The sequence below is a fragment of the Eucalyptus grandis genome, chromosome 3 (assembly GCF_016545825.1).
Source record: "Eucalyptus grandis isolate ANBG69807.140 chromosome 3, ASM1654582v1, whole genome shotgun sequence".
Taxonomy (NCBI): Eukaryota; Viridiplantae; Streptophyta; class Magnoliopsida; order Myrtales; family Myrtaceae; genus Eucalyptus; species Eucalyptus grandis.
In genome coordinates, this window is record NC_052614.1 from 6,468,549 (window position 1) to 6,494,655 (window position 26,107).

Genomic DNA, 26,107 nt, shown 5'->3' on the forward strand with positions numbered 1-26,107 from the left:
TCCATATGCAGCGTCAAAAGCCCCAATGGAAAAGGCTAGCTTCTAGTGCAATTCACGGCCCCACCACCACCACCTCCTCCACCTCCACCACCCCCCTCCACCTCCCAAAAAAGCGCCATTAGCGTAAACAAAGGGGCTTAACCCAAAAGCCAAATCCATCGCGATCCGCCAGAGCAGAAAATCCTCCCAATCACACTACCGACATCCCGGTCATCTAATAGTTCCCACGAGCTTAACGAGTAAGATGGCACGAACCATCCTGCTTACGGTTCTTGACATGCTGACAGGGTATCAATTTCTTCAAATTAGATTGATTTGGCCACGTCGAGGACACGAGGGCGGCCCCATGCGGATCATGCTCTCTAGGCGGGCGGGGTCCGAGGCTCGCCTCCCGAGAAGGCCCCTCCACCCCCCGCCGCCGAATATTCTCGCTCCTCTTTCCTTTTTCACCGGGTGCAAACTGGAAAAAGATTTTTCAAAGCAGTGGGAAAAAGGGGAATGAAGGTGACGGCGACAGTAGCTCTTATCATATCATTGCCAGTATCAGGATCGGCACGGGTCAGGTCAGTCGGGTCGGGGCCCATTTCAGGGCCCCACAACCTCTATTTCTACGCCGCTCGGTGGGCCCCGAGTCCGGCTGTCGGCCCACGCGCAGCCCACGCACTGCACATTCCCCACTTCCTTCCTTTTCCCTTTTCTTTTCTAATTTAATTTTTCCTTTTCTTTTTCTCCAATTTCTTTGCACACTCCCCCACCATTAACTTGTGCTTGGCGTTGGCGTGCCTTTCGTTTAAAGTATTGTCGCGCTGGGGGCACCCTTCTTTTCTCTTTTCACTATTTAGTGCGAGATACCGAAAGATGTCCGGACGCCCCGTTAATTTCCGGCAAAAAAGGCAAAAAAAGGCAAAAGAAAAGGATTACGAAGGATTCGAAATTGCCCATGGGTACATTTCCGGGCGACGGTACGATGTACGAGTTTTGCTAATTACGCTTTATATTAGTCCGATGAGATTGAGACGGTCCTGCAAGCACGCTTTCCACTTGACACCCCGTGAACCTCCAAAACTCGAGCTCTACAGTCCCTTTGAATGGCCGAGAGGAAAGGGTCGGGTCGTGATATGACGTACGCATTCACACGGTCATCGGTCCATGCCGCAAGAACACCAGTAGCATGATGCACGGTTAGTGGATCAAATAGTGAATTTCATGGGTTCCGGGTATTGCACGGTTCAGGGACCCGCCCTCAATGTACGACCTGGACTTCCATTTTTTTTTTTTCAAACAATTTGAATTATTATCTGCACAGCAATTTTGTTTGGTGGTCAAATTTTGATTTTTAGAGGCACGCGTCAAAATGGTGCGTTGGTAAACAAACAACCACAGAACTAGACTAGAATCAACGTATAGACGGATCTTTGGAATGTATTTTTTTCCTTTATATTATAAAAATCAATTATCAAAGCAATTCATAAATAATTCTTTCTTAAATTCTAAGGGGAAGAGCCTATATGATCTCCAAATCTGCGCGTGGGGTGGCGGAGGAGAATCTCGTGCTCCTTTTGAGGAGATTTACGAGGCAAAGGAAAAAAAACGTATATATTATATATTTTCAAAAAAAATAGATTTTCCGATTAAAAAGAGGGGAAAATAAAATAAATAAATCCAAGAGGAAAATATTATAATGGGGAAAAATTAGATAAAAAAACGGGTGCACAGCGCCTGACGACTGTAAAGCTAAAAGCCGCGGGGTCCTCACGCGTGCCGCGGCGGCGGGCCCCGCACGTGTGGGCCCCGAGATCCACCCACCAACGACACACCAAGATATGTCCCGCTGGCGTCAAGAACACTTTACCAAACACCGCCCGACACGTGTCGCCCCCTGGCTCGCTCGGAGACCGCGAAAAGGTTCAATGTCGATTTTTCTATGTTATCCCCTGTCCGCTCCACTAACCCCCAAAAATAATAAAATAAATAAAAAAGGAAGATATGTAAAAATTAGATTAAATTAATAAAATAAAGAAGAAGAGAGCACTAATTTCTAAGTTTACTGGCGGGAGTGGCGGGGCATGTTGCCACTTTTACCGGCCAATCCTATATTGTCACACCCGTTGACACCAACAATTGCAATTATTTTCTTTTCTCTCCATCTTTTTCTTTTTTGGCCGGGGAAAAGGCAAAAATGAAGGGGGAGAAAATAATGGTAATATAAGTGAAAGGGAGAGGACATTGCGAAAAAGGGCCTTTTGTCTTTTGAGTTGAGCCATTGATGTTGCTTTGTCATCTCATCTTCCCAGCCTTAGGATTGATTAGGGCTTAGGGCAAATCCACTATGATAAGCACTTCGCCAATTATTAATGGAAAAAAAAAAAATAACCCGTGAAAGAAGAAACGCTCCTCGTTGGAACGGACTGATTTCACCGATTGGGGTGAAGAGCGACCCGTTGATTTGATTGGGTTTGTGTTTTTTATATTAATTGTTGTCCTTTTTAATAGAAAATTATGGTGAGAAGTTTAGTACTTGTGTGTGAAAAACGTAAGGTGAAAAAGGGATTGTACTAATCTTCATCTGGACGCCACAATATGGAGGATCGAACCCCACTTCAATTTGTCTGCCATTGTCGTCTCCCTTTTCCGCCCCTAAGATTGTCAAACTCCCCCTCAAAAAAATAATAAAAAATTGAAATGATATAAAATATATATATTTTTATTTTTGTCAAGAGTGCTCCTTCAAAAAATTTTCAACGCTGGTTACTATTCAGGGAGGGAGAAAAACACCAAGAAAGTTGTGGGTTTGAAATATTGACGCATCCTCGGCGCGACTCGTCATTGACTCTTACTTGGTAAAAATGTGTTGACTTTTGGCTGGAGTCCTCCAATATAGAACAAGTCTCAAAAGGCATGGGAGTTTTCATTTCCTTTGCACAATCAAGTGTTAGAACTTTTCAAAGTTGAGAAACTTCAATACTCTAATTCATGAAATTTCATCGGAAATGTCGCATCAACAACTAAAATAGTGAAACTTCAACGGTCCAACATGTTTGCCTGCTAAGCTTATCGCATGAGCTAGAATCACTAGGGATAAGCATGTCGGACCACCCAGATCGGAAAGTGCTCAAATCGGACTGAATTAATCGGTTTGGTTTGATTTACAGAGGGATGGGTCCGGTTCCTAATTCCATAAAAATGAAACCGGTGATTGTAGGTTTGATTTCCGATTCCGAGGGGAAACTAGACTGGACTGAATCGGACAGACATTTTTTAAAAATATTTTTTAAAAATTTCTTTAAAATGGTAATAAAACCTAAAAATAGTAATAATTCCCGTATCTTTCTTAATTTTTAATTTTTTTTTGCTAAGTGATCAATTCCATGGAATAGACCAAATCTATCGATCCGATCTAGTTCCAAGTCCTAGGACCATCCACTCCAATTCTTGGTCTAAAAAATTGGGAACCGGTCTTCTCGATTTGGTTCCCGGTTTCTAGGTGGAATCGGACTGAATTAGGAATCGATCACCTCGAGAAATGACTATATTAGCAGTTCCCCTTATGGGAGCATACTATTGAAATACGTATCTTTATACTCTGTGGTTTTGTCGATGTAGGAATAATCGAATGTTCGGACTATCCCTTGCGATCATATCTTAGAAAATTGCAAATTAAATGGTAAGCAATCCCCTTCTCGCATCCCCCTTCTTCAAAAGGAATTGATATGGAAATGGAATAGATAAATGAAGAGAGCGAAAAAGTTTAGGCAAATCCTCGTCACCATTTTCTTGTTTCCCAAAGTTGCGTCCCTTCCAGCTTCGTGAATTCGCGAATGCAGAATCACGTATAATTAGGCGATTCGAGGCACGCCTAAAAGATCGATATCCCCGCCTCTTTCCTCCCTTGTCAGAACGAGAATTAAATACCTAAAAACGGAAAAAAGCAAGAAATTCGTGAAAACAAACGATAGATGTTGCCCCCCAAGCAAGGAAATATCTCTCTGCAAAGTAAGAAAGTCTAGGGTTTCGCCGCTTATAAAGCGAAGGGCATGCACAAGAAAAAGATGGAATGATGGGCGTGAGAAGTCGAGACGCATGCAAATAGCCCCTCATTATTCTGTCCCTTTGACACATGCCTCATGCAAATTCCCCCTTCGCCTCTCTCTTTCCTAGGCGCACACATGCCTCTTGATATTATATACTTTTGTCCCTCTCCCTGTAAACATCTCTCATGCTTTACTTGTATCTTACGATATAATGAATCAGCTCGATACCTGTGTTGTCGTCTTATGAAAATGCCATTTGAGTGAAAGGGCTTACAAACTTTTCGGGGGAAAAGAATTCGCCGACAGTGGATTTTCTAACGACACTGATTTCGATATAATATTTAAGACTGAACCGATATTCTTAAGTGATAGGCAGTTGAACCAAGTTGAATAGGTAAAAAAAGAGGCTGAGAGACAACGCCAGAGATTGGCAATTCATCGAGATGAACCGATTGATCCGGTTTTTAAAACAATCAATTTAACATGAGTCCGTTAATAAAAGAAACATGCATAATTAAATTAAGGAGGAGGGAGAAAGTGTGGTTTTAAAAAGTGAATTTAACATAAGTTCCGTTCCAAGGGGGAATCAAACCAACTACAGATACTTTTTATCTTCAAAAAATTAATGGGTTTATTTTTTTTCAAAGAAATAGGAGCCTACAATTGGACAAGAAAATATCTGGATAAAAGTATGGTATTTGTGTAGAGCTTTGGATTTGTTCTTGGTCATGTTTAGGAGTTCAAGATATCTGAATGAAAACATGAAAAAAAATAATGACCGGTTTCATTTAAACGGACAAGAACCAAACTGGATCGGATCCAATTCCTAGTCCTAAAACCAACCAATCCCCAATTTCTAATTTTTGGAATCGGTCCTATAGGTTCCATCTTGAAATCGATCACCCTTATATGAATGAAAGAGCGCTCACATGTACCGTTAGATGGTATAGACCTGATAATCTGATAATCTGATGGCTCATTGCGTTTTGAGCTCACATGGAGCGAGATTATGTAATAATGACGTCAGGGAGAGGAGGGGAGAGAAGATGAAGAGAAAGCTGTGGAGAAACAAAACACAAGGCTCGTTGGAAGCAACGTAAACAACAGCAAACAACATCAACAACGGCGACAAAAGAAGAGAGAGAGAGAGAGAGAGAGAGAAGAAACAAAAACAAAAGCAAAAGTTGGGGAGTGAAGAGGGGAAAAGAAAGATGATGTGAAAACAAACCAAACTCTCCTTTTCTTCCACCTCTCATTTTCTGTCTGGTATATGGGGTCTCTCTCTCTCTCTCTCTCTCTACCTTCTCTCTCTACTTTCTCTTTCTTAGGGGGGGGGCGTCCCCAGGGTCTCCGATCCCAATATCATTCCCCCCCACTCTTTTGCTGCCATATACATACAAAAAACCGAAGCTTGTGAACAAACCCATCTCTCTCTCTCTCTCTCTCCCTCTCTCTTTCTGCCTGCGAAACTGTGTCACTTCTCGTGTGACGTAGCAACCTCCTCCTCCATGGCTCGAAAAGCTTCCACTTGAGGGACAGGGGAGAGTTGTCCGCGGCGAGAGCTCACTTGGGTCGCCTCTCGTTCTCTCGTTTCTCGCCTCCGTCTTCGAAGCAGCAGCCAGCACAGTCGCGCAACGTGAAGAAGATAAAAAGAAGAGTGTGGTCCTGACGGGAGGGGGGCGTCTCTCTAGAAAGACTACGTTTTTTCCTTTCGTTAAAAATGAGACGGGGGTCTTTCTAGCTTCTGGGTCTTGAGGAGGAGGGCCATTTTCTTCTTGCCGATTCGATAGGTTGGCAGCCCGGTAAGGCCTCGGCACCGAGTCATCCTTTTGCGGTTCTCGGTCAGTTGGAACTTGATCGGAACGGTGGGAAGAAAAAATGAATCTTTGATGGAAACATCATAGCACACATGTGCCTGTAGAGCTGTGTTTCTCTCGGTCTTGGTTTGAGGATGTTTTGTTTTGGAATTTAAGATGCGGGCTTTTGCATGATCTTGAGATATCTTTGCTTTTTTTTTGCGCCTTCTGGGTGAATATAAAGGGATGATGGCGGTGACTTCGGCCTGTAAGGACAAGATGGGGATCGACAACGGGAAGTATGTGCGGTACACGCCCGAGCAGGTCGAAGCTCTCGAGAGGCTGTATCACGAGTGCCCGAAGCCGAGTTCACTGCGGCGACAGCAGCTGATCAGAGAATGCCCGATTCTCTCCAATATCGAGCCGAAGCAGATCAAAGTTTGGTTTCAGAATCGAAGGTATGTCGTCTTAAATGTACTAGTCTCTTCGTGTCAAGCTTGGTTTATTTAGCTGGGTCATCTTTTTATATGCAAATTTGTACAATACATCGATGGGAGGTTATCAAGGAGTGAGTCTGGGCCAGGTGGGTTTTGGGTTCTTATTCTTGGTGCAATGAAAGGTGAAAAAACTAATGGGTCTTCTCAGTTTTCAAATCTATGTTAGCTTATCTTGTTTCAAATATCCATAAGAAAATTCGGTTAAAGAGGTATCTAATGTATCTTATGGATTGAAAGCTCTCGCTGCCATCGGAGATGGCTGTCTACAGAAGAGATGTAACTCCATAAGTGGCTGAGAAATTCATTTCTACCTTAAGATCTATACTGTTTTTTAGCTCTCTATTTTGCCGTATGCTATGAGCCCTGAACGTTATGATCCTTCGATCTTGCAGGTGTAGAGAGAAGCAGAGAAAAGAAGCATCTCGCCTTCAGGCAGTGAATAGGAAGCTGACTGCAATGAACAAACTTTTAATGGAGGAGAACGATAGGCTGCAAAAGCAAGTGTCACAGCTGGTGTATGAGAACAGTTATTTCCGCCAGCAGACACAAAACGTGAGGGAACTTTTCCACCTCTTGTCGTTCTCTTTTTTATATTGCTTAGTGAAACAGATATGGCAAAACTGCAAGAAACTGAACTGTTTTCATTCTAATGATCTTTTGCGACAAATTGACTTTTCCCTATATTCAACTCATTTCACGATGTATTTCACTCCCGTAAGTTAATAGCAACCAAGATAGATAGTGAAAAAAAAAATTATATTATGTGTCAGTGACACATTACCTTATTTCTGTCTTGCAGGCAACCCTCGCCACCACTGACACGAGTTGTGAATCGGTGGTGACCAGTGGTCAGCACCATTTGACTCCTCAGCATCCACCAAGGGATGCCAGCCCTGCAGGGTTAGTGTGTAGCTTTTATCAAGTCTTTTCGTGCTTTATATTTGTCATCTGGCATGGCTTATGACATTGTAATTGTGTCTTTTGCAGACTTTTGTCCATTGCAGAGGAAACTTTAACAGAGTTTCTTTCGAAGGCCACTGGAACTGCTGTGGAGTGGGTCCAATTGCCTGGGATGAAGGTAATGCTATAATGGTTTAAAATCACTCGGTATAGGTTGTGAATTAGATACGAGGATGCTTGACCTGAATCTGCGAAGCAACTACATAATGACTGGCCTCATTAGACCTGCTTCATTAACTAGATTTTACTTACCCTCCACGCAGCCTGGTCCGGATTCCATTGGAATCATTGCTATTTCTCACGGATGCACTGGTGTGGCAGCACGTGCATGCGGCCTTGTGGGTCTAGAACCTTCAAGAGTGAGTCCTTCACTATCTTTTCATACGGAATATAAAAATTCTCCACTGAAGGGTCGTAGAATTTAATGCACCACCTTCTCCACAGGTTGCTGAAATCCTCAAAGATCGGCCGTCGTGGTATCGTGATTGCCGAGCTGTGGATGTCGCAAATGTGCTGTCGTCTGGAAACGGTGGGACTGTCGAATTGCTGTACATGCAGGTAGGTTTGAAATGTAACCTTTGGGCTGTTGTTCTGCTGAAGAATTGTTGGTAGAATTGCTTACTGAAATTATTTTTTTCCTGATGTCTCTGATTAGCTCTACGCGCCTACCACTCTGGCACCGGCCCGTGACTTCTGGTTGCTGCGCTACACATCTGTAATGGAGGATGGGAGTCTTGTGGTATGCTCTTAAACAATTAATTTATAAAATAATAACTTTTGTTTTTCTACTGTCATAATCAGGTAGTTCTTTTCTTAATATTTTCTTGGTTGTCTGATATGTCCTTTTTTTCCATCTTTGTGTGCCTTAGGTATGTGAAAGATCAATTAACAACACCCAAAATGGTCCTAGTATGCCTCCTGTGCAGCATTTTGTGAGAGCTGAAATGTTGCCTAGTGGATATCTGATCCGGCCCTGTGAAGGGGGTGGGTCGATAATTCATATCGTTGATCACATGGATTTAGAGGTATGTAATAGTCACCTGCTTTCATTGGTGAAGGAGTCCATCTTTCATTGTGAACTTATGGTTGCTTAATTTCTGATAGCCATGGAGCGTGCCTGAAGTATTGCGCCCACTTTACGAGTCATCAACTTTGCTCGCACAAAGGACAACGATGGCGGTAAGCTTTTCTTTTTTACTCTGATTTCGCCAATTTGAAAGAGTATCTGCAAGTTTTTAGTTCCTGCTCAAACGACAATTGATATCGATGTGAACCAACTCCTTTTGAACAAGAATTTTGAAAGATAAGATAGTTAAAGCAGCTAGTAAGGGCAAAAAATATCAAGGACGTTCTAACAACTTTCCTATATTTTGCCCAGGCTTTACGCAATCTGAGGCAGATCTCTCAAGAAGTTTCCCAGCCAAATGTCACTGGTTGGGGAAGAAGACCTGCGGCACTGCGTGCTTTAGGTCAGAGATTGAGCAAGTACGTGGGCATGCTCTCATTGCAAATTTCCTGTATGCAAATTTATCCTCTATTCGGTCTGTGAATTCATGGATCTAAAGTAAGCTATCTATTTGGACAGGGGTTTTAACGAAGCTGTCAATGGATTTATGGACGATGGTTGGTCTATGTTGGAAAGTGATGGCGTCGATGATGTTACTCTTCTCATTAACTCGTCGCCGGCCAAGATGGCAGGCGTGAACATTTCTTACGCAAGTGGTTTTCCTTCAATGACTAGTGCGGTCTTGTGTGCAAAAGCATCCATGCTGCTGCAAGTAAGAACTGCTTAAGTTTCATATTCCACAATTTTAAAATTGATAAAGCATTTCACTTGGTCCTAACTCTTTGTCCTTCCTTCTGTTGATTCTTTTCTATTTTTCGTATTTACCTCAGAATGTGCCTCCAGCAATACTCTTACGGTTTTTGCGAGAGCATCGATCAGAGTGGGCGGACAGCAGTATTGACGCATACTCTGCTGCGGCAATCAAAGCCAGTCCATGTAACATGCCAGGGACACGAATTGGAGGGTTCGGGAGTCAGGTTATTCTTCCGCTCGCTCACACAATTGAGCATGAAGAGGCAAGTAAAATTTACGTTTGTTTCCTGCCATCAGTGGCCGCTGATACTTCTATCTTCCAATAAGATTGCTAATATTCTGAGATCGATTGTCTTAACAGTTTATGGAAGTTGTTAAACTTGAAAATATGGGCCATTATCGAGACGACATGATTATGCCAAGTGACATCTTCCTCTTGCAAGTAAGTCTTGTCCTTCCTTTCCATATTGAACGCTCAGACCAACTCCTCTCTTTGACACATTATTGATGGCTTTTCTTCTGCTCTTTCCTGGTTGAATTTATTCTAGCTTTGCAATGGAGTGGATGAAAATGCTGTTGGCACTTGTGCTGAACTAATTTTCGCTCCAATTGACGCATCCTTTTCTGATGATGCACCCATTATTCCTTCGGGATTCCGCATCATTCCTCTTGATCCAGGATCGGTAAGAGTTCATAATCTTGCCTTCTATTTTCTTTCCTTTTCTTGTTCTTTCAGTTGCACTTTAACATAAATTCAACAAATATACAGGATGCCTCCAGCCCAAACCGGACACTTGATCTTGCCTCAGCTCTTGATGTTGGTCCCACAGGCAACAAAGCGGTCGGTGATAATTCTGGTCATAGTGGAAACACCAAATCTGTGATGACTATAGCCTTCCAATTCGCATTTGAATTACATCTTCAAGAGAATGTGGCGTCCATGGCTCGTCAATACCTCAGAAGTATTATAGCATCTGTTCAGAGAGTGGCATTAGCGCTTTCACCCACAAATTTGGGCTGTCATGCGAGTCTTCGCCCCCCACCTGGCTCTCCTGAAGCGCACACGCTTGCCCGTTGGATCTGCCAAAGCTACAGGTGCATATGCTTTAATGTTCTTTAACATTAGTATTTGATATTGGTCCTGCTGGTATGGATTTTCATGTTTGCTTTTCATATGAGCCATCTACCTACCATGAGAACTGTAGAATTTGGCGAGTGAAAAGGTCCCACTTAGTACAAGGAAATGATAATTTTTATGTTTCATTTATCTTCAGATATCATGATTTCGGTCTACGTAAAATTGATCAAATGTTTGGAACTGATCAAAGTGAAATGATTTCAGGTCTTTTCTTGGTGTGGCATTGCTCAAGAACGAGGCCGCTGATTCTTTGCTAAAAAATCTGTGGCATCACTCAGATGCAATCCTATGCTGCTCTCTCAGGGTAATATATTCCTGCCAACGCTTCATCATTTCTAGTCAATATTTCTTTGTCCACCTGTTGATGGTTTATTTCTGCATTCTCTTTTAAAAAAAAATTAAGATTAATAAGTTTATTGAACCATTACCGAGTTTTCTTTTCTCCTTGTTCATAATTTATTTTTCCATAGCCTTTTCTCCTCTCATCTGAGTTGCTATTCCTTCTTGTTTGCAGGCAGCGCCGGTTTTCACATTTGCTAACCAAGCAGGACTTGACATGTTGGAAACGACGTTGATTGCACTGCAAGACATTACCCTGGAAAAGATTTTTGACGACAATGGAAGAAAGACTCTCTGCTCAGAATTCCCCCAGATAATGCAGCAGGTAAGATCCCCAGGAATCTGAAGTGGCATGTTTGATACATGAATAAGCATTATTAGCAACTGAACCCCTAGGAATGATGGTACTTCTTTACCTGAGATACGGACCATTGCACCGGCACTTTTGTCTCTTTCATTCACTTGACAGGTTGCTTTCTTTTTATAGGGTTTCATGTGTCTCCAAGGTGGCATTTGCTTGTCAAGCATGGGGAGGCCGATTTCGTACGAAAGAGCAGTAGCTTGGAAGGTGTTGAATGAAGAAGAGACTGCTCACTGCATCTGCTTCATGTTTGTCAATTGGTCTTTTGTCTGAGACTAAGCTATGTCAATGATCTAGTGAGAATCGCACTCTTCTTTTGTCCTCTTTTTAGGCGATAGTGAAATCACGAACACGATTTAGTATTATGGTGTTAGAAGCAACACTGGTCGAGAAATTTTTGTCCTCCTTTCTTATACCTTGTTCGAGTGCCCCTGTCTATGAATTATTATGCCTGTGGTTAATTATATTGTCTTCGTCGAGATCACGTTATGCCAGTTCATCCTGCAATTTGTCCGCACCCTCACCGAATGTGAATGACGCCGTTCATCTGCTGAATGATAGAGATGATGTTTAAGTTCGCGCTCTTTGTGATGACACGAGCTATATATGCGAAGAGAGATTTGATGCCTTGTAGTAAACAGATGGTTAGCTGTTGCTTGATATTTTGCGTTAAACTTCGATGATGCTTTCACTGATTGAGAGCGATTTTAGTGGTCGTGTTCTCTCTCCCCACCACAACCTCGATTATTTCCTATCATCTTTCTCCGCACAATGGCGCTCGTGGGTTGATGTCTAGTTATATGTTCTTCCGGCGAAATTTATGGATCGCAGCGAGATAATAAGAGACTAGACTTCTGTTGCGACTCGAGTACACTTGAATCTCCTCATTTCCTTAGCCAAAAAACGAAGACAGAACTGAGAGTTGTAACGCTTATGCTTGAATACTTTTGCGCCTCTGCAACTGAAGCAACCCTTTCAAGTATTTATAAACATTCACGGATGTATAACATCCTAAAACACATTGTTCAAACACATTTGACTAACCATTGATCACAATCCTCGTCTCTCCTTATCGGACGCGTCTAACTTCTTCAATCGAAGATAAGGCTTGTAGGTATGGACTGATGCGATATATAGACCCGTTCGAGGCCTCCTACTATTATTAATTTGCTGTGGTTTCAGGCTTATCCACGATGAGCCTGATCTGTGCGAGTATTCGGCCTGCTTCAACTGACCGTGGTTCCGTCGTAGTTGGTTTCTCTCGTGATCGCCGGAATGCAGCTCGAGCTCCTCGTGATGGCCGCTTTCTTCTGTCCGCCTTTGTCTCTAGGGCTGATGGACTTAGCCCTAGAACCGCCACTGCTGCTCGAGCTTTTCTTCAAGATGGCTCTCATGGCCTCCGCTTGGTAGAGCACCGGGTACGCCCGCTCGATCCGGTTGAACCGCATGCAAGCGCTCATGTGCGCGTCAAGTGCCTCCTCCCAGCCCTTCCCTCCGTTCCTCTCCATCTCCACACGCACCGCCTCGGCACACAGTCCGCACACCATCTTCCCGGAGAACTTCTCCCGGACTCGCCTCGCGTACTCCGGCGTGCACTCCTCAGACATCCCGCAACACTCGCACTTGGCATCCTCCAGCTCATAGATCGGTGGCAGCAGCCTTGCCTCGCCGTCGGCTTCGCGGATGGCTTCTTTGCTAAGCTCGGAGGTGATGTCGGAGACGGTTCTCTGAAGGGTCTCCATGGAAAGTCTTGAAGGATTGTCCCGGATGTTGTTGCCGGAATTAGGGTACGATCTGACGGGGGTCCCTCCTTCGGGCGCCATTGAAGTTGAACTTTTGAAGCAAGCTTTGTGATCAAGGTACAGCAAACGCAGCAAGCTGAGCTCAACGTGAGAAATGAAATAAGAAAAGGAAGGGAATGCATATGCGAATATATAGGCAGATTACTTAAAACTTTTTCTCGAGGGGAAAACACGAGAGTGAACTGTAAATGGACGGTCGGCGAAGAGACTGGATTTGTCACGAAGATAACCTTGAAAATGTCTCTTTTGTGCGTGACTTTTTTTCTTGTGGGTGGGCCGATGACCGTGTTCAATTACCTCGTTCTCAAGTCACACGTACATGGAAGGGTTCCATTGGCTTGCTCGCTTGCTTAGTCCCTGAATGAATTCTTGCAATTTTTTGTGGCCAGGCTTTACTTGGATTCTCATGTTTTTAAACTGTAAGATCGACGAAGAATTAATGCACCTCCCTTTCGGCCGAGCTCTAGATTCCCTTTCCCGTCGGTTTTCATCTCGCGTATCTAAATATTCGCTCGCGATTAGACGGCTCCGGCGATGGAACGACGACGGTGGCGGTTCCGTGGTGTCCAGGGTAAACAATGGCTCTAGTTTAACGTTCTTGGTTTGTCCGTTTCTGAACTCATGTGCATGAACTCAAGTCAATGCATGTAATTATAACTAGTCTTCCATGGATAACTACATCTAACAAAGTCTCAAGAATCGAGGTTTTGTCCACTGTCCTAAGCATGGTCGACTTTGCGTCAACTTCAAGAACAAGAAGAACATGGGCGGCTTCAGCTCTCGAAAGTGAACATTATCCTCTGCCGCGTGCTCCATTTCTACAAGGTATCGCTCTTACTAAAAGCGCAGAAAGAAATCCCGAATAAGAAAAAAGGAAAACGAGGGTGTTCTTGTTCACGTTCCCCGCTCTTCCCTTAGCCACACATGCCTGGAAGCCCGGAAGAGGCGGTGTTAAAATATTTAAATAATAAATTATATCTTCATTTAACGGCTTAAATGTGTATATTAGTTGGTAATGGTTCTATAAAATCTTACAAAATGAAGGGGAGCATTCCAGACGTGTCTTGTCCCTCCCTAAAACGAATTGTCGCAGAGATTCGGAAGGCATTTCACGAGAAGCGCAGCAAGACATGTGAGAGAGAGAGAGAGAGTATCCGAAAGAGGATGAAAGCTCGAGAGATCTTTCAATGTTAAGAGCAATTAATTCGCAGGTGGCTCGAGGGAAAAAGAAAAGGGGGCTGCGATGCAAAAGGCGCAGAACTCGTCACCGAAAAGAGGCCTTGACGGGGCGAGATTTTTGCTTGATCGAAGAGGCAAAGAGCGCTTTTCGGGAACCTTTTTGGGCAGCAAAAGTGGCCCTCCATTGCCCGACCAGCAGGCAACTCGCGAGCGAGACGAAGCCAAATTCAAGACAACCTTCTTTATGTGATCATGGTGACCTCTTTTTGATGTCTTAGTGCCTTTTGAGCGAATCCATATATGCGAAAAAGGATTAATAACATTAACATTTTAGAAGCATGTAATATAAGAAAATAGCATGAAGCCGATGCTATGCTTTGAAAACTATGGGTGCGTTTGGTTCAGTATTTTCAATAGACTTTTAGTCTCTAAAGCCCCTTCGAGAAATGCTGGACTGTTTAATAATCATTTTAAAGTAAATTTCAAGTGAAAGTTAGCATTGGAATGGGCCCAATACTAAGCGCATTTGGTTCTCAAAGACAAGGAGCTTTCACCTTAAAACCTCTTGAGAAAAAATTTAGGTATTTTGTTCAACATTTGGAGGTGTCATTGGCTAAATGTTGGCCTTTGAAATATAAGTCCACCTCTACTATTCATCCGTTGACTTCTTTTTTTTTTTTTTTTTTTTTTTAAACCGATCATCTTCCCTCACCCCATCCGTCGTTGATCGGCGACGGAGTTTAATTGGATTTTATTTTTATTTAAAAATAATAATAAAAAACCCTTTGCAAATGTTGGGTTCACATTCTTCTTCTTTTTGTTATTTTTATCTTTTGACAATCAATAGCCCAACTTTTTATCAATACACTAAAATGATCATTAATTAACGAAGATGATTAATACTACAATAATTAAAAAAAAATTATTCAAAGTTGAAAACAAACCTAAAAGAACCCTAAGCCAAAAGTTAAGCTTTGCATCTAATCTATAATTAAACTCTTTTAATATAATTTGTAAATAAATTTACTAATATATATCTTTTAATTACTCTCAACATGAAAATATAAACTGTTATATAGTCATTGTTTCTTTTTACAATTTTAAAAATACTAAAACTAAAAAAACTTAATTTGGTCATACTAAAGGGCTTTTTAAATATATGTTTACTAACAGTCTTGCATTTCCCTAAAACACTTTTCCGTTATAATTTACCAAATGTTCTAGCATTTCGGAAAATCCATTTATCTCAAAATATTCTCCCAAGGGCATTTCCTCAAAAAACCAAATGGGCAATATAGGGACTAACTTTAAGCTTTCAGCATTTAGCCAAATGCTAAAACTTATTTTATTCTTCCAAAATTATCCTCACTCATTCTTCAAATTTCTAATTTGCCCTAGTTATTATTTTTTAAATGCCAAAATAATACTAAAAAATAAAATATATATAAATGCTAAAAATTAAATATATCTTGGTCTTTTAAAAAAATTATTTATATATTTGATTTTTTTAGCATTATTGTCAAATGACTATATTTAAAAAGTTGCATATTATTTTTTTTAAAAAAGACCAAACCCTTCATCGGAATTTTTTAATTTGCATTTGCATAAAATTGAAAAAAAAAATGATGTATGCAACTTTTTAAATATAAATTTTCACAATAATGCTAAAAAAAATCAAATACATATATTTTTTTTAAAATACCAAATTCTTCATCAGAATTTTTAATTGTTTAAAATTTTAAAAAATAATTTATGCAAATTTTTAATTATAAATTTTGACAATAATACTAAAAAAATCAAATACATATATATTAAAAAAAAAGAAGAAAATCCTCCGTCGAAATTTTTCTTTAAATTTGAAAAAAAATAATATATGCGATTTTTAAATATAAATTTGAAAATAATGCTAAGAAATCAAATACACATATATAATTTTTTTTCTAAAAAGACCAAACCCTTTGTCGGAATTTTTTTATCAAAATTTATATTTAAAAAGTTTCATACATTTTTTTCAATTTTAAACAAATAAAATTAAAAAACTAATATTAATCACCCAAAAAGTTTTTCAAATGTGTTTTTCATCAAACGGCATTTCTCTCAAAATTGCTTCTCAAGGCATAGTTTACCAAACGGCCTTTGCATTTGCCTAAAGTCTTTTAGATTAAACCGTTTTGCAATTTTCTAATAAGCTTTCAAAATACTAAACCAAATGCACCCTATAACTGCCAAGACTGTTTGGTACAACTTCTTCGCCACAGTTAGATTGTAGAAAAATAATGCCACGTATTTAATAAGGCGTTAATTAAATATCTCGTGACTGTGACACCTCCGGAGCTGCAAAGTGCTTTTAGAAATATGCCGCCAGTAGTTGTCCTCATCACCTACTAGATTCACACAGGGGATTTTCTCCATCACGAGACGGTTGAAATCGTGAAAACAGGCCTCACAAAAGTATCTGATATGTTACTCTTTAACTAGTCACTTAGTATATCGATGGACCTCACAAAAGTTTCTAATACATTAGCCTTTTATTAGTCATTCGCTCTATGTACAACTAAGAGATATAGGGGAGTATTTTTTTTGGTCAGTCTTACTAGACTCTTAGTCTAACTTTTATTTTCAAACTTTTGCTCTATTTGCAAGGTGTTCATCCCATCCCTAACCTCCCTCTTCCTATATGGGAAAGGTGGCTATTGAGACAAACCCCATACACATGATGAACATACAAGGTTATGAATGCTCCAATGCAAAAAAGCAACAAGCCAGAAGGACAAACTTTTGCTTTGCTTCCTTATAAGATGTGGAAGTCAAAACTCATACTCGGAACTAAATCATCTCCTCCCTAACCTCCCTCTTCCTATATGGGAAGGGCAGCGATTGGGACAAAATCTCATGTACACACTACATAAACAAAGGTCGTGAATGCTCCGATGCAAAAAAGTAGTAAGTCGGAAGGACAAACTTTTGTTATACTTTTTTGCAAGGCGTGAGAGTCGAACCCACACTTGAAACTAAATCGTCTCCTCCCTAATCTCTCCCTTGCTATATGGAAAGGGTAGTCATTGGAACAAATCCCGTATACATGATGCATAGACAAGGTCATGAATGCTCTGATACAGAAAAGCAACAAGTCGGAAGGACAAACTTTTGCTTTACTTCCTTACAAAGTATGAAAGTTAAAATCCACATTTGAAACTAAATCGTTTCTTTCATAACCTCTCCTTTCTATATGAGAGGTGGTCATTGGGACAAATCTCATATATACGATGCACAGATAAACATCGTGAATGCTCCAATACAAAAAAGCAGCATGCCGGAAGAACAAACTACCTTCTATAGAATTAGAATGACCTAACGACTATTGAGGCACCCTTTAAATTACAACGAAAAGTGGTAAAAGAAAAGGGAGACAAATAGCTCGTCGGAGCCGAAGTAAGATACGCAAACATGGTGATTCGAACTAGGCTCTTGAGCGAGAAAGACGAACGTGAGAAATCTCACTCCGGTTTTGGGCTTTTGTCATCTTTCGTGGCCGTGTGCATGGAAAGTTCTTTGGCAGTCCATGAAATATGGAAGTTGGTCATCCTCAATGCGGGCAGCATTCTCTCGGCCCAGCCCGAATTCACCGGTCCGCCTTCCAGCCGGATAATTATATAATAAATATAATCTCATCGTAACAGGTCACGCATATTATTTATTAAAAAAATGCATTTGTTTACCGAAAAAATAAAACGATTTGAAAAGTACCTTTTAAAAGTAATTTCTCATATCTTTTGAAATAATTAAATTAATGAAAAATGGTTTTATTTTCGACAACAATTTATGTTTAAACAATTTCGTAAATGATAAAAATATTTATATTCATTCATTTTTGTAATTGATAATAATTATTTTTAGGAAAAGTAATTTTCAAACCAATCATTTTTGTGACAAAACAAACGGATCCAATTGCATATTACTGCCAACTACTATGAGGGTGTTGGGTGAGCATCACGTTCGCATCATCTATCTTAAGAAAGTAGGGAAAAAAAAAATCAAGTCTTCGTTAAACAATTTGGACAAAGTTTAATGAATGGCTTTGACTGTACTGATTCGATAAATTTTATAATTTAATTGTACTTTTCAGAAAGTTTTAGGATTTCTTGCACATTCGTGACCAGTTCTAAATAATTCGGCATACTTATCCTAAATACTTATGAATTGCTACAAATCGATCATTTAAGGCACAAAAAACGTGAGATATATCAATCATTTTTTTATTGTTTGATTGTTCGTGCGGGAGCGGATCGCAAGAGAATATCGAATGGAATATGCAGCGTCGATGTACCAAAAGCAAAGCCTTGCGCGCGCATCGCGAACTCCGCCGGCGGGCATTCAATGGCGTCGGCGATGACGAATCAAAGTTAGCGCGAACGAAATCCGGTTTATTTTGGGTGACGTGGACCGATCTCGGCCGCAGGATGAGGAGCCATCCGATTGGGCTTCGAGAATCGGGCGGTGATCCGAACGTGGAATCCCCTCGTGGACAGAAAGCGTCCAACATTAGCTGACGTGTAATGGGTACGCCCGACGGAGATTTTATCCAAAAAAAATGGAATTAGAAAAATATTTTATGGTTCGTGTTTCCGCGGCCAACGACTTTCAGACGCGTGTTCGAGGATACCGATGAGGCTTTATTTCTCATTTTATGGATTGAGTCTATTACACGTCCGAGGAAGAAACGTGTGGAAAGAGTTGGGAGAGAATCCACATGACATCGATAGTTAACTAAATTAAATTAAAGGTTGCTTCGGTTACGCGGCAAACCCGCATTTTTATTTTCCTTGTATCTCGCGATAGGAGTCTTAGTTGTAACTTCCCAATAAAAATGGAGTCTTAATGGAACTTCCATGCCGTGTGGCTCTTGCCTCGCCACTATAGTGACTAAATAAATGTCACATGAATGGGTCCATTTTAGGCCCCAAAGAAAAAGAATGGGTACATAGACAAATGATTTTTTTGTTTTTTGGCAATAGAAGAATGAGTTGGCTAATTAATAGTATCAAAAATTGAAATACTAATATATGTTTAGCATTCATTCAAGTGTCGTGACTTTTTGTTAGGGACAATTATATAATGATCTCTGTACTTTGATCCAATGTAAAATGTCGCATCTAAACTTTTAATATATTCAACGTGATTCATGAACTTTAATCTTACATGCAACGTAATTCTCGAAGTTTTAATTTGTTCAATAATTTTTTTTTTATTATTGTTCAATTTAGTTTATGGATTATATAAAAAAACTAATGCTGACTTTGAATTTTAATTAGTTGAAGGACAACGATTAGATATTTTCATCTAATATAAAAATAAATTGAACATATAATAAAAATTCAAGATCATGTTAATTAAAATTAAAAGTTCAAGGGTGATATTGCACATTAATTTAAAATTTAAAGATTACATCAAACAAATTAAAATATTAGAGATGACATTAAATAATGAGTCAAAGTTTATGAACTATTTATTTTATTTTCCTTTTTATTGAAAAAAAGGAAATTTTAATTTATTATCAACCATATCATGACCTTTTCGAAGCGTATTAACATTTTTCTATTAATGTCCTAAGAACATTTGTCAATATTTTCTTGCCGTAATTTGACCGATGAATTGGCCTCGTTCAAAGGACAAGTTGTCTCTTCTCGGATCATCTCTGTAATTAAATTTTAATTATTATCATTATTATTATTTTGTTTTTCCGAAGTTCCGTCAGCTTTCCGCCTGCTTTCTTCGAAGGAGCGGCGACAGAATTAGTCTAGCTCGTGTTCGGAAACCACAAGCAATAAAGAGAATCAGTTGACCGGCGCCGATCGCGTGCTTCGCGTCTCCGTCTGTTCTCCCATCGCGCGACACGCCGTCGCCCAATCACCGCCTCTCATCTGCCCACACCCAACCTCCCCGCACCCTCGCCTCCTCTCTCCACCGCCGGTCAGCGCCACGTCATCGCGCGCCGCTGCGCCCGCGCCGCACCCTACCCTTCCCTCGTCCTTACCCTAGCCTCACTCGCGCCACGTGGACGAACGACCGCCCATGATCTCCACCGTCGGAATCACGAGGGCCCCACCCGCCCAGGAATTTTCGCATTCCGACAAAAGAAAACCGGTACCTTGGGGATTCGAGACGGAGGAAATATAATGCACGCGCATTGCCAGGTCAAGGGATCATGTTTGGCAGACGTGGAAAATGAAGTTTGAAAATTTGTGCGGACTAATAATTCATGCCCAATTCACACACGATCTTCGTTTGGCGTCTATTTATGGAATTTCCTTTTCCTGCCCAATGCTCTAAAAAAGGAAAAAGAAATACAACCAGTGATAGAAATAATTTATTTCTAATATTTTCTCTGTTTTCGAGTGTTCTAACTTCTAGGTCATTTGACACGCGTAATGTAATTCTTTTATAATTATAAAAAAGAAAAAGGAAGATAAAAAAAATTATTTCACCCTCTTACTTCTCTTCTTGTTGCCCTCTCTAATTTTTTTTTATGAAAATTTTCGGAGTATTCTAGCTCATTTGATATACGTAATATAATTCTTATATTGACATAATATTCTACATTCTTCATCAAAATCTTGACCCTGCATTTTCAATGCACTTTTTTTCATTTTAGTACAGGTTGACATCAGGACATAAAAAGATGCAAAATGTGGGAAGAAAGGAAGTGCAAGGGTGGCTTCAAAATTGTCCAAGCATCTCAATAGAATAAGTGATATTTAGCTATAAAAAGGAATTCATCATACGAATCAATGGAAACCCTGGCTGCACAAAAAGGTTTCATGCTAAATCATTTTAAATTAGAAGATCAACATGTGCTAGGAGAAATTTACACTTTCTAGAGTTACATTCATTTCACCATATCAATAGGAATTTAGTTTTCATACGGTGTCAAACGATTCGATTATTATTTTTAACAATATTTCATTAGAGATTTTCAATCTTCCCATACCATTTTTTCCTATGTTAGAGATAGTTAAGATATTATTCTTAATTATTCTATTCCTCTCTTCCACATTATTCTTAATTGTTTTACAAAATCGGGAAAAAATTACAAAATCCACCATAAAGCACACACATATATATTTACATACAAAATTAGTGACCATCTCGTGTTTCTATTTTGCTATTTTTTTCATCATAATATGAAACGAGTAGAAATTCATTTAATAATGTTATTGAATTTTTTTATTATCCAGAATAGAATGATGATCAGGAAATATATTAGGAATAGAAATAAGAAGGAAAAAAAATCTACTTCTTTATTATTCGAAATAGACCCGTAGGCCCGTGCGCGTACGATCGGGGCTGTCAAGAGAGAGGGGGAGGAGGGGTGGCGAAAGTACAGTTCCCAAGATGGTACCGACCTCATATGATTTTCGCTTTGTCATCTCCTTCGCTTTCCTTCCTCTGTTCCTGTCGTAAAGCAGAGAGAGAGAGAGAAAATTCAATACCCGCATCAAATCTCACGTCCATAAAACAAGACAATCTCTCTCTATCTCTCTCTCTCTCTCTCTCTAGCCTCTGTTTTGTTCCTTCCTCCGCGCGTGTGGTCTGCTCGCAACCGTCGTTCCCTCTCTCTCTCTAACCCCCCGTCCCCTCCGCCGTTCTGCGGCGGCGATGGCGGCGGAGATGGAGGTGGATCAGCTGACCTCGGGCGCCAGCAACCGCATAATCCCCATCCTCCGGGCGCTGCGGGCCTCCCTCGCCTTCGTCTACGGCCTCCTCTTCGCCCTCCTCGTCTTCCTCCTCCCCCGCCGGCGCAGCGGCGGCCCGCGCCGGCTCTCCCCGCCGTCGCGCTCCCGGCTCCGGCGGCTGGACGAGGAGGACACCGAGAGGCGGAGGGCCCTCGCGGAAGCGGTCGAGATGGGTTGCGAGGATGAGGACGGGGACGACGACGATGGCGGCGTCGTGCGCGCCTGCCGGCGGAGCACGTGCTTGTTCTACGGCGTCAGGAGGAACGCTCTCTTCTGCAGGTCGTGGTTCCCGGCGACCGGTGAAGTCAGGTGAGGTGTTCGTTTCGCTTCTTCTAGACTTTGATCAGCTCTGTTGAGGTTGATGGTCTCGCTTTGTTTGTAATTTTTGTCGTCCGGCTTTTCCCGGGCGGTTTGAGTGTTTTTTTCATGGGCAAAGCGTTAGCAATTTGAATTTCGTCATGGTTTGAAAATTGAATTGATGTCTCTGTTTGAAATGATGGCGACTGTTCTGTTCTGGTGCGCGGGAGTGGATAATTTTGTTATCGCCGGTCTTCAATCGACAGTGGTTTTAGAGTATGCTGATATCAAAGGACCAAATCATTTGGACGAATGCGTCTGATTGTCTGTGCTCAAATTTTTTCGAGTGTCTCGTTTAGATCACGGAACCTGTGTCATCGACTGTTGTGAATTTTTAACAGCCAGATGAGCTGTGAGATGTTAGAAACTTTAAGTTCAGTCTCGGTGTTATGTGGTAGCTATACCTTTAACTGGAAGAACATAGATGCTTTTTGGTGGCCTCTGTGGTTCCATTTCTCAAACGGCCAAAGAATGTGCTTAGGTTGGTTAGAGCCTAGAGGCAGGGATACATCTCTGTTTACATGGATTTTGGGCCTTGCTTGAAGTATCGATTCACATTGTTTATACTACTTGAAGTTGCTTCAGTTGGGGACAGATTGATCTCTACATGTTTTCCGGGCCATGTGTTTTGTCATTGATAGTTTCCAATCCCCATTGCTTGGTTGACATGTTGGAGTTCCCTTTATTTCGAACAAAAAAATTTGTTTTTGGTTCTGCATGAATGAAGTCCTGCTCGTTCTACATTTATGTTCTGTCTCCTTGTTGGGTGTCAGCGCGAGAGTCCTGCATGCTTTCTTCTCTTGAATGAGAAAAAATTATGGCTAGAATTTTCAAACTTAAATAATCCAAGTTGAATTTTTCTTCCAAGTACAAATCAGTGCTCTTTTGCCCCTTTTTTTTTTTATCATTGAAGCATCCATGTCATGTCACCCTATTTATTGCTGAGAAAAGAGTTGAATTTTAGGTTGGTTAATTTTGGAAGTTTGCTTTTAAACTGTGGAAATGCTTGAGACTGCTTGGCTGGTTTATAGCAGCCAAAAATGAATTGCGTGGTTAGTTGGCTTCTAAGTTGTGCAGTGAAGTAGATTTACTACCAATCCATAGGAGTGTGCTTTTCAACTATTTTCTCCCATGACGAAGTTTGCATAGTTGGAAATTTGTCAAGAGGCCCTAGATGATTAACTCTCACTGTATTAAAGTTAGCAACTATGATGCATTAGCTTTGAATACTTGTGAAATGGAGAAGTATTCTAGCTTAAACTTCAGGCTTTAAAGCTACCTTTCCATGTTAGCATGTTCTGATGGTCTACATCCTCTTTAAATTGCTTACGTTGTTCATTTTGCCAATTGAGACTACTTTTCTGGTAACTGTCTTTGGTTTGTCAAGGCTTCTTTAAGTGAATCTATTACCTTCTCTAATTTAACTTTGGCAACCAGGATGATCACTATAAAAAGGATTAAGGTGCTCAGGTGCTGCATGGCTCCCTGATAGTTGTGACTTTCATGCCACAGATCTGATGCCTGTAGCATGTACTGTTTTGCATCGTTGTCAGTTGCTTTCATGCTACTTTTCTTCCGACGTTCCTTCTAATGGTTGATCGTTATGTTGCTTCAGGGGGATTTTGGTCATCATTCATGGGCTCAATGAGCACAGGTAAATTTATCAATGCTGGAACTTAAAGGCTCTCTCTCTCTCTCTCTCTCTCTCTCTCCTCCTCACCCCCCACCCAACCGCAGATTCATTCTTTGTTTGGAAGTTTTGCCTGATTTGGGTTCTTGATTCATTGTTTAGCGGAAGATATGCCCATTTTGCAAGACAGCTAACATCCTGCAACTATGGTGTTTATGCAATGGACTGGATCGGTATTGTATTCTTTAGCTCTGTCATTACATCTAAAAAGACCTATTTTTTTAACAAAGTAAACTTGGATGTGGCATCACGTATTAATGGGAGTGATTGAAAGTCATTGGCAAGTGCTTGTCTTGTCAGGGGTATGATTTGGGTAGGAAACTCTCTTAGATGACTTAATGGCTAATGACAACATTACAATTTTCGTCCCAGTTACATTATCATCTTTCCTTAGCCTTCTTCTCAAGATCTATGTGCATCAAGGTGCTTAGCTATCCTTTTGATGATATAGGTCATGGGGGCAGTGACGGCTTGCATGGATATGTTCCTTCACTAGATTACGTTGTTGCTGACATTGTAAGTATCTCTCTCATATCATTGATGTTTTATTTTTCTCTTCTAGTTGGAGGAAACTCCCGATTCTTTTTTTTTCTATTAATTTTTTCCTGAGATTTGCATGAAATGAAATGATTTGTTTTCCACCATCATTGCTGTAGTCTCCATCTGTCATGAACTTCACGTTGCAGTGTACAGGGACAGTTGAAAACTACTGATTAAGCTGTTGGAATGAGTGTCAAAATGTTTATCTCCTTTATGCTGTTGTCAAATGAAAAATTCTCGAGGGTTCAGTATTTTAAAGTTGAAAGAGGAAAAACTAGCAAGTACTTTGATAACTGGATGGTTGTTGATCCATTGATCATGACAAAACAAACTATCAGAATAACGGTCTTTACTCTTGATGCTTAGTTCATCTAACAATGCGAGTCATTGAACTGGCTCAACATGAACATGCAAGGTTTAGTACTCATCCATGACAGCGTCATTAACTGGTTAATCTGCCATTTACTTGTTCAGTTTTTGTCTCAAATGAAGAATTTACTTCATGTAAACTACATTTGTTGGCCTATAGATTTGCATGCTTTATGATTCAGCTAATGCTGCATATTTATAAAATTTCTTTCAGGCAGCCTTCTTGGAAAAGATCAAATCAGACAACCCTGGTATACCGTGCTTCCTGTTTGGTCATTCTACTGGAGGGGCCGTGGTTTTGAAGGTAAACATTGGGAACTAAATCCACTTGTAGACTAAGACAGTTGATATCTAATGACAATTTCTTCATATCACTAAGATCTACTGATGAAATTATTCTGCATGTGTCCTTGAACAGGCCGCTTCTTATCCTCATATTGAAGATATGCTGGAAGGAATAATATTAACCTCACCAGCTTTACGTGTGAAACCTGCACACCCAATTGTTGGGGTATGTATCTTCTCTCTTCTCTCTCATATGATATATGTAAAGGACTTTTAGACTTAATAATTCCAATGCCCGAATGCATGCTCCCACAAATACTCTTATCAGACACTGGATTGAAGTTTAACTTGTCATTGAGAGCTCCTTGCAAATGAAATTTGGCCTGCGCAATGTGATTGCTCCTGTTGGTTGTCATTCTTCCTGTGTTGGGTAATAATCTTGTCTTCCCATATTCATACAGGCTGTGGCTCCTCTGTTTTCTCTAGTCGCACCAAGGTTCCAGTTCAAGGGTGCCAACAAAAGGGGAATCCCTGTGACAAGAGATCCTGTGGCTCTATTGGCCAAATACAATGATCCATTAGTCTACACTGGACCAATCAGGGTCAGAACAGGCCACGAAATTTTAAGGATATCCTCTTATCTGATGCGGAACATAAAATCCGTTACTGTTCCATTCTTTGTTCTTCATGGAACCGCAGATAGGGTCACTGACCCTCTGGCCTCCCAGGATTTGTACAATGAAGCAGCGTCCAAGTTTAAGGATATAAAGCTCTATGAAGGATTCTTACATGACCTTCTCTTTGAGCCTGAGAGGGACGAGATCGGTCAGGACATAATTGATTGGATGGAAAGGAAATTAGGTGCTGGTTCCGAGAAGGTTAGAGTCTGGTAGATCTCTTGCCCACTTAAACAAGGGCCAAAATCTCAAGTATTTGGAGTTGGTTGATTACTGTAGGTTTCTATATATTCTGTTTGGGGGTCTTTTATGTGTATGGCATGTCCTGCCAATGAAAATGTATCTAGTAATGTATGGCATGTCTTGCCAATGAAACTGTATCTAGTACTTTAGAAAATACGTGTGTGGCTCAGCATTGTTGAAAAAGAACATTACGCTTTTGCCTGATTTGTGTGCTGGGTTACTGTCGTATATGGTCTTTTGCGATAAACAGGATTTGGATTTGTATGCACGAGAAAACGATGGACGTGCACC

The 26,107-nt window shown here is 40.7% G+C and overlaps 3 protein-coding genes across 3 annotated transcripts; 2 read left to right on the plus strand and 1 right to left on the minus strand.

Annotated features, from left to right (window-relative positions):
* The first annotated feature begins 5,330 nt into the window (after nucleotides 1-5,330).
* On the plus strand, nucleotides 5,331-11,425 carry LOC104436260 (homeobox-leucine zipper protein ATHB-8). Its single transcript, XM_039309021.1, has 19 exons — nucleotides 5,331-5,833; nucleotides 6,072-6,285; nucleotides 6,717-6,876; nucleotides 7,124-7,224; nucleotides 7,312-7,402; nucleotides 7,548-7,643; nucleotides 7,729-7,842; nucleotides 7,940-8,023; nucleotides 8,154-8,309; nucleotides 8,389-8,463; nucleotides 8,663-8,769; nucleotides 8,870-9,062; nucleotides 9,181-9,366; nucleotides 9,465-9,545; nucleotides 9,652-9,786; nucleotides 9,873-10,198; nucleotides 10,446-10,545; nucleotides 10,756-10,905; nucleotides 11,068-11,425. The coding sequence occupies exons 2-19, from the start codon at nucleotides 6,074-6,076 to the stop codon at nucleotides 11,212-11,214; spliced, it is 2,514 nt and encodes an 837-aa protein (XP_039164955.1). The 5' UTR covers nucleotides 5,331-5,833; nucleotides 6,072-6,073; the 3' UTR covers nucleotides 11,215-11,425.
* Nucleotides 11,426-11,861: 436 nt separating this feature from the next.
* On the minus strand, nucleotides 11,862-12,943 carry LOC104436261. The gene has a single exon (XM_010048985.3). The coding sequence runs from the start codon at nucleotides 12,762-12,764 to the stop codon at nucleotides 12,168-12,170; it is 597 nt and encodes a 198-aa protein (XP_010047287.1). The 5' UTR covers nucleotides 12,765-12,943; the 3' UTR covers nucleotides 11,862-12,167.
* An 8,418-nt stretch (nucleotides 12,944-21,361) lies between these two features.
* Nucleotides 21,362-26,022, plus strand: LOC104436262 (monoacylglycerol lipase). Its single transcript, XM_010048986.3, has 7 exons — nucleotides 21,362-21,964; nucleotides 23,628-23,666; nucleotides 23,805-23,875; nucleotides 24,154-24,218; nucleotides 24,826-24,915; nucleotides 25,030-25,122; nucleotides 25,358-26,022. The coding sequence occupies exons 1-7, from the start codon at nucleotides 21,579-21,581 to the stop codon at nucleotides 25,787-25,789; spliced, it is 1,176 nt and encodes a 391-aa protein (XP_010047288.1). The 5' UTR covers nucleotides 21,362-21,578; the 3' UTR covers nucleotides 25,790-26,022.
* The last annotated feature ends 85 nt before the right edge of the window (nucleotides 26,023-26,107 follow it).

What these genes read in the sequence shown, in the direction of transcription:
- LOC104436260 (XM_039309021.1), top strand. Translation starts at nt 6,074, where the DNA reads ATGATGGCGGTGACTTCGGCCTGTAAGGACAAGATGGGGATCGACAAC. An exon ending in GTTTGGTTTCAGAATCGAAG is followed by an intron (nt 6,286 to 6,716) that starts GTATGTCGTCTT and finishes TCGATCTTGCAG; the next exon opens with GTGTAGAGAGAAGCAGAGAA. An exon ending in TCCCCCAGATAATGCAGCAG is followed by an intron (nt 10,906 to 11,067) that starts GTAAGATCCCCA and finishes TTCTTTTTATAG; the next exon opens with GGTTTCATGTGTCTCCAAGG.
- LOC104436261 (XM_010048985.3), bottom strand. Translation starts at nt 12,764, where the DNA reads ATGGCGCCCGAAGGAGGGACCCCCGTCAGATCGTACCCTAATTCCGGC.
- LOC104436262 (XM_010048986.3), top strand. Translation starts at nt 21,579, where the DNA reads ATGGCGGCGGAGATGGAGGTGGATCAGCTGACCTCGGGCGCCAGCAAC. An exon ending in CCGGCGACCGGTGAAGTCAG is followed by an intron (nt 21,965 to 23,627) that starts GTGAGGTGTTCG and finishes ATGTTGCTTCAG; the next exon opens with GGGGATTTTGGTCATCATTC. An exon ending in CTGCACACCCAATTGTTGGG is followed by an intron (nt 25,123 to 25,357) that starts GTATGTATCTTC and finishes ATATTCATACAG; the next exon opens with GCTGTGGCTCCTCTGTTTTC.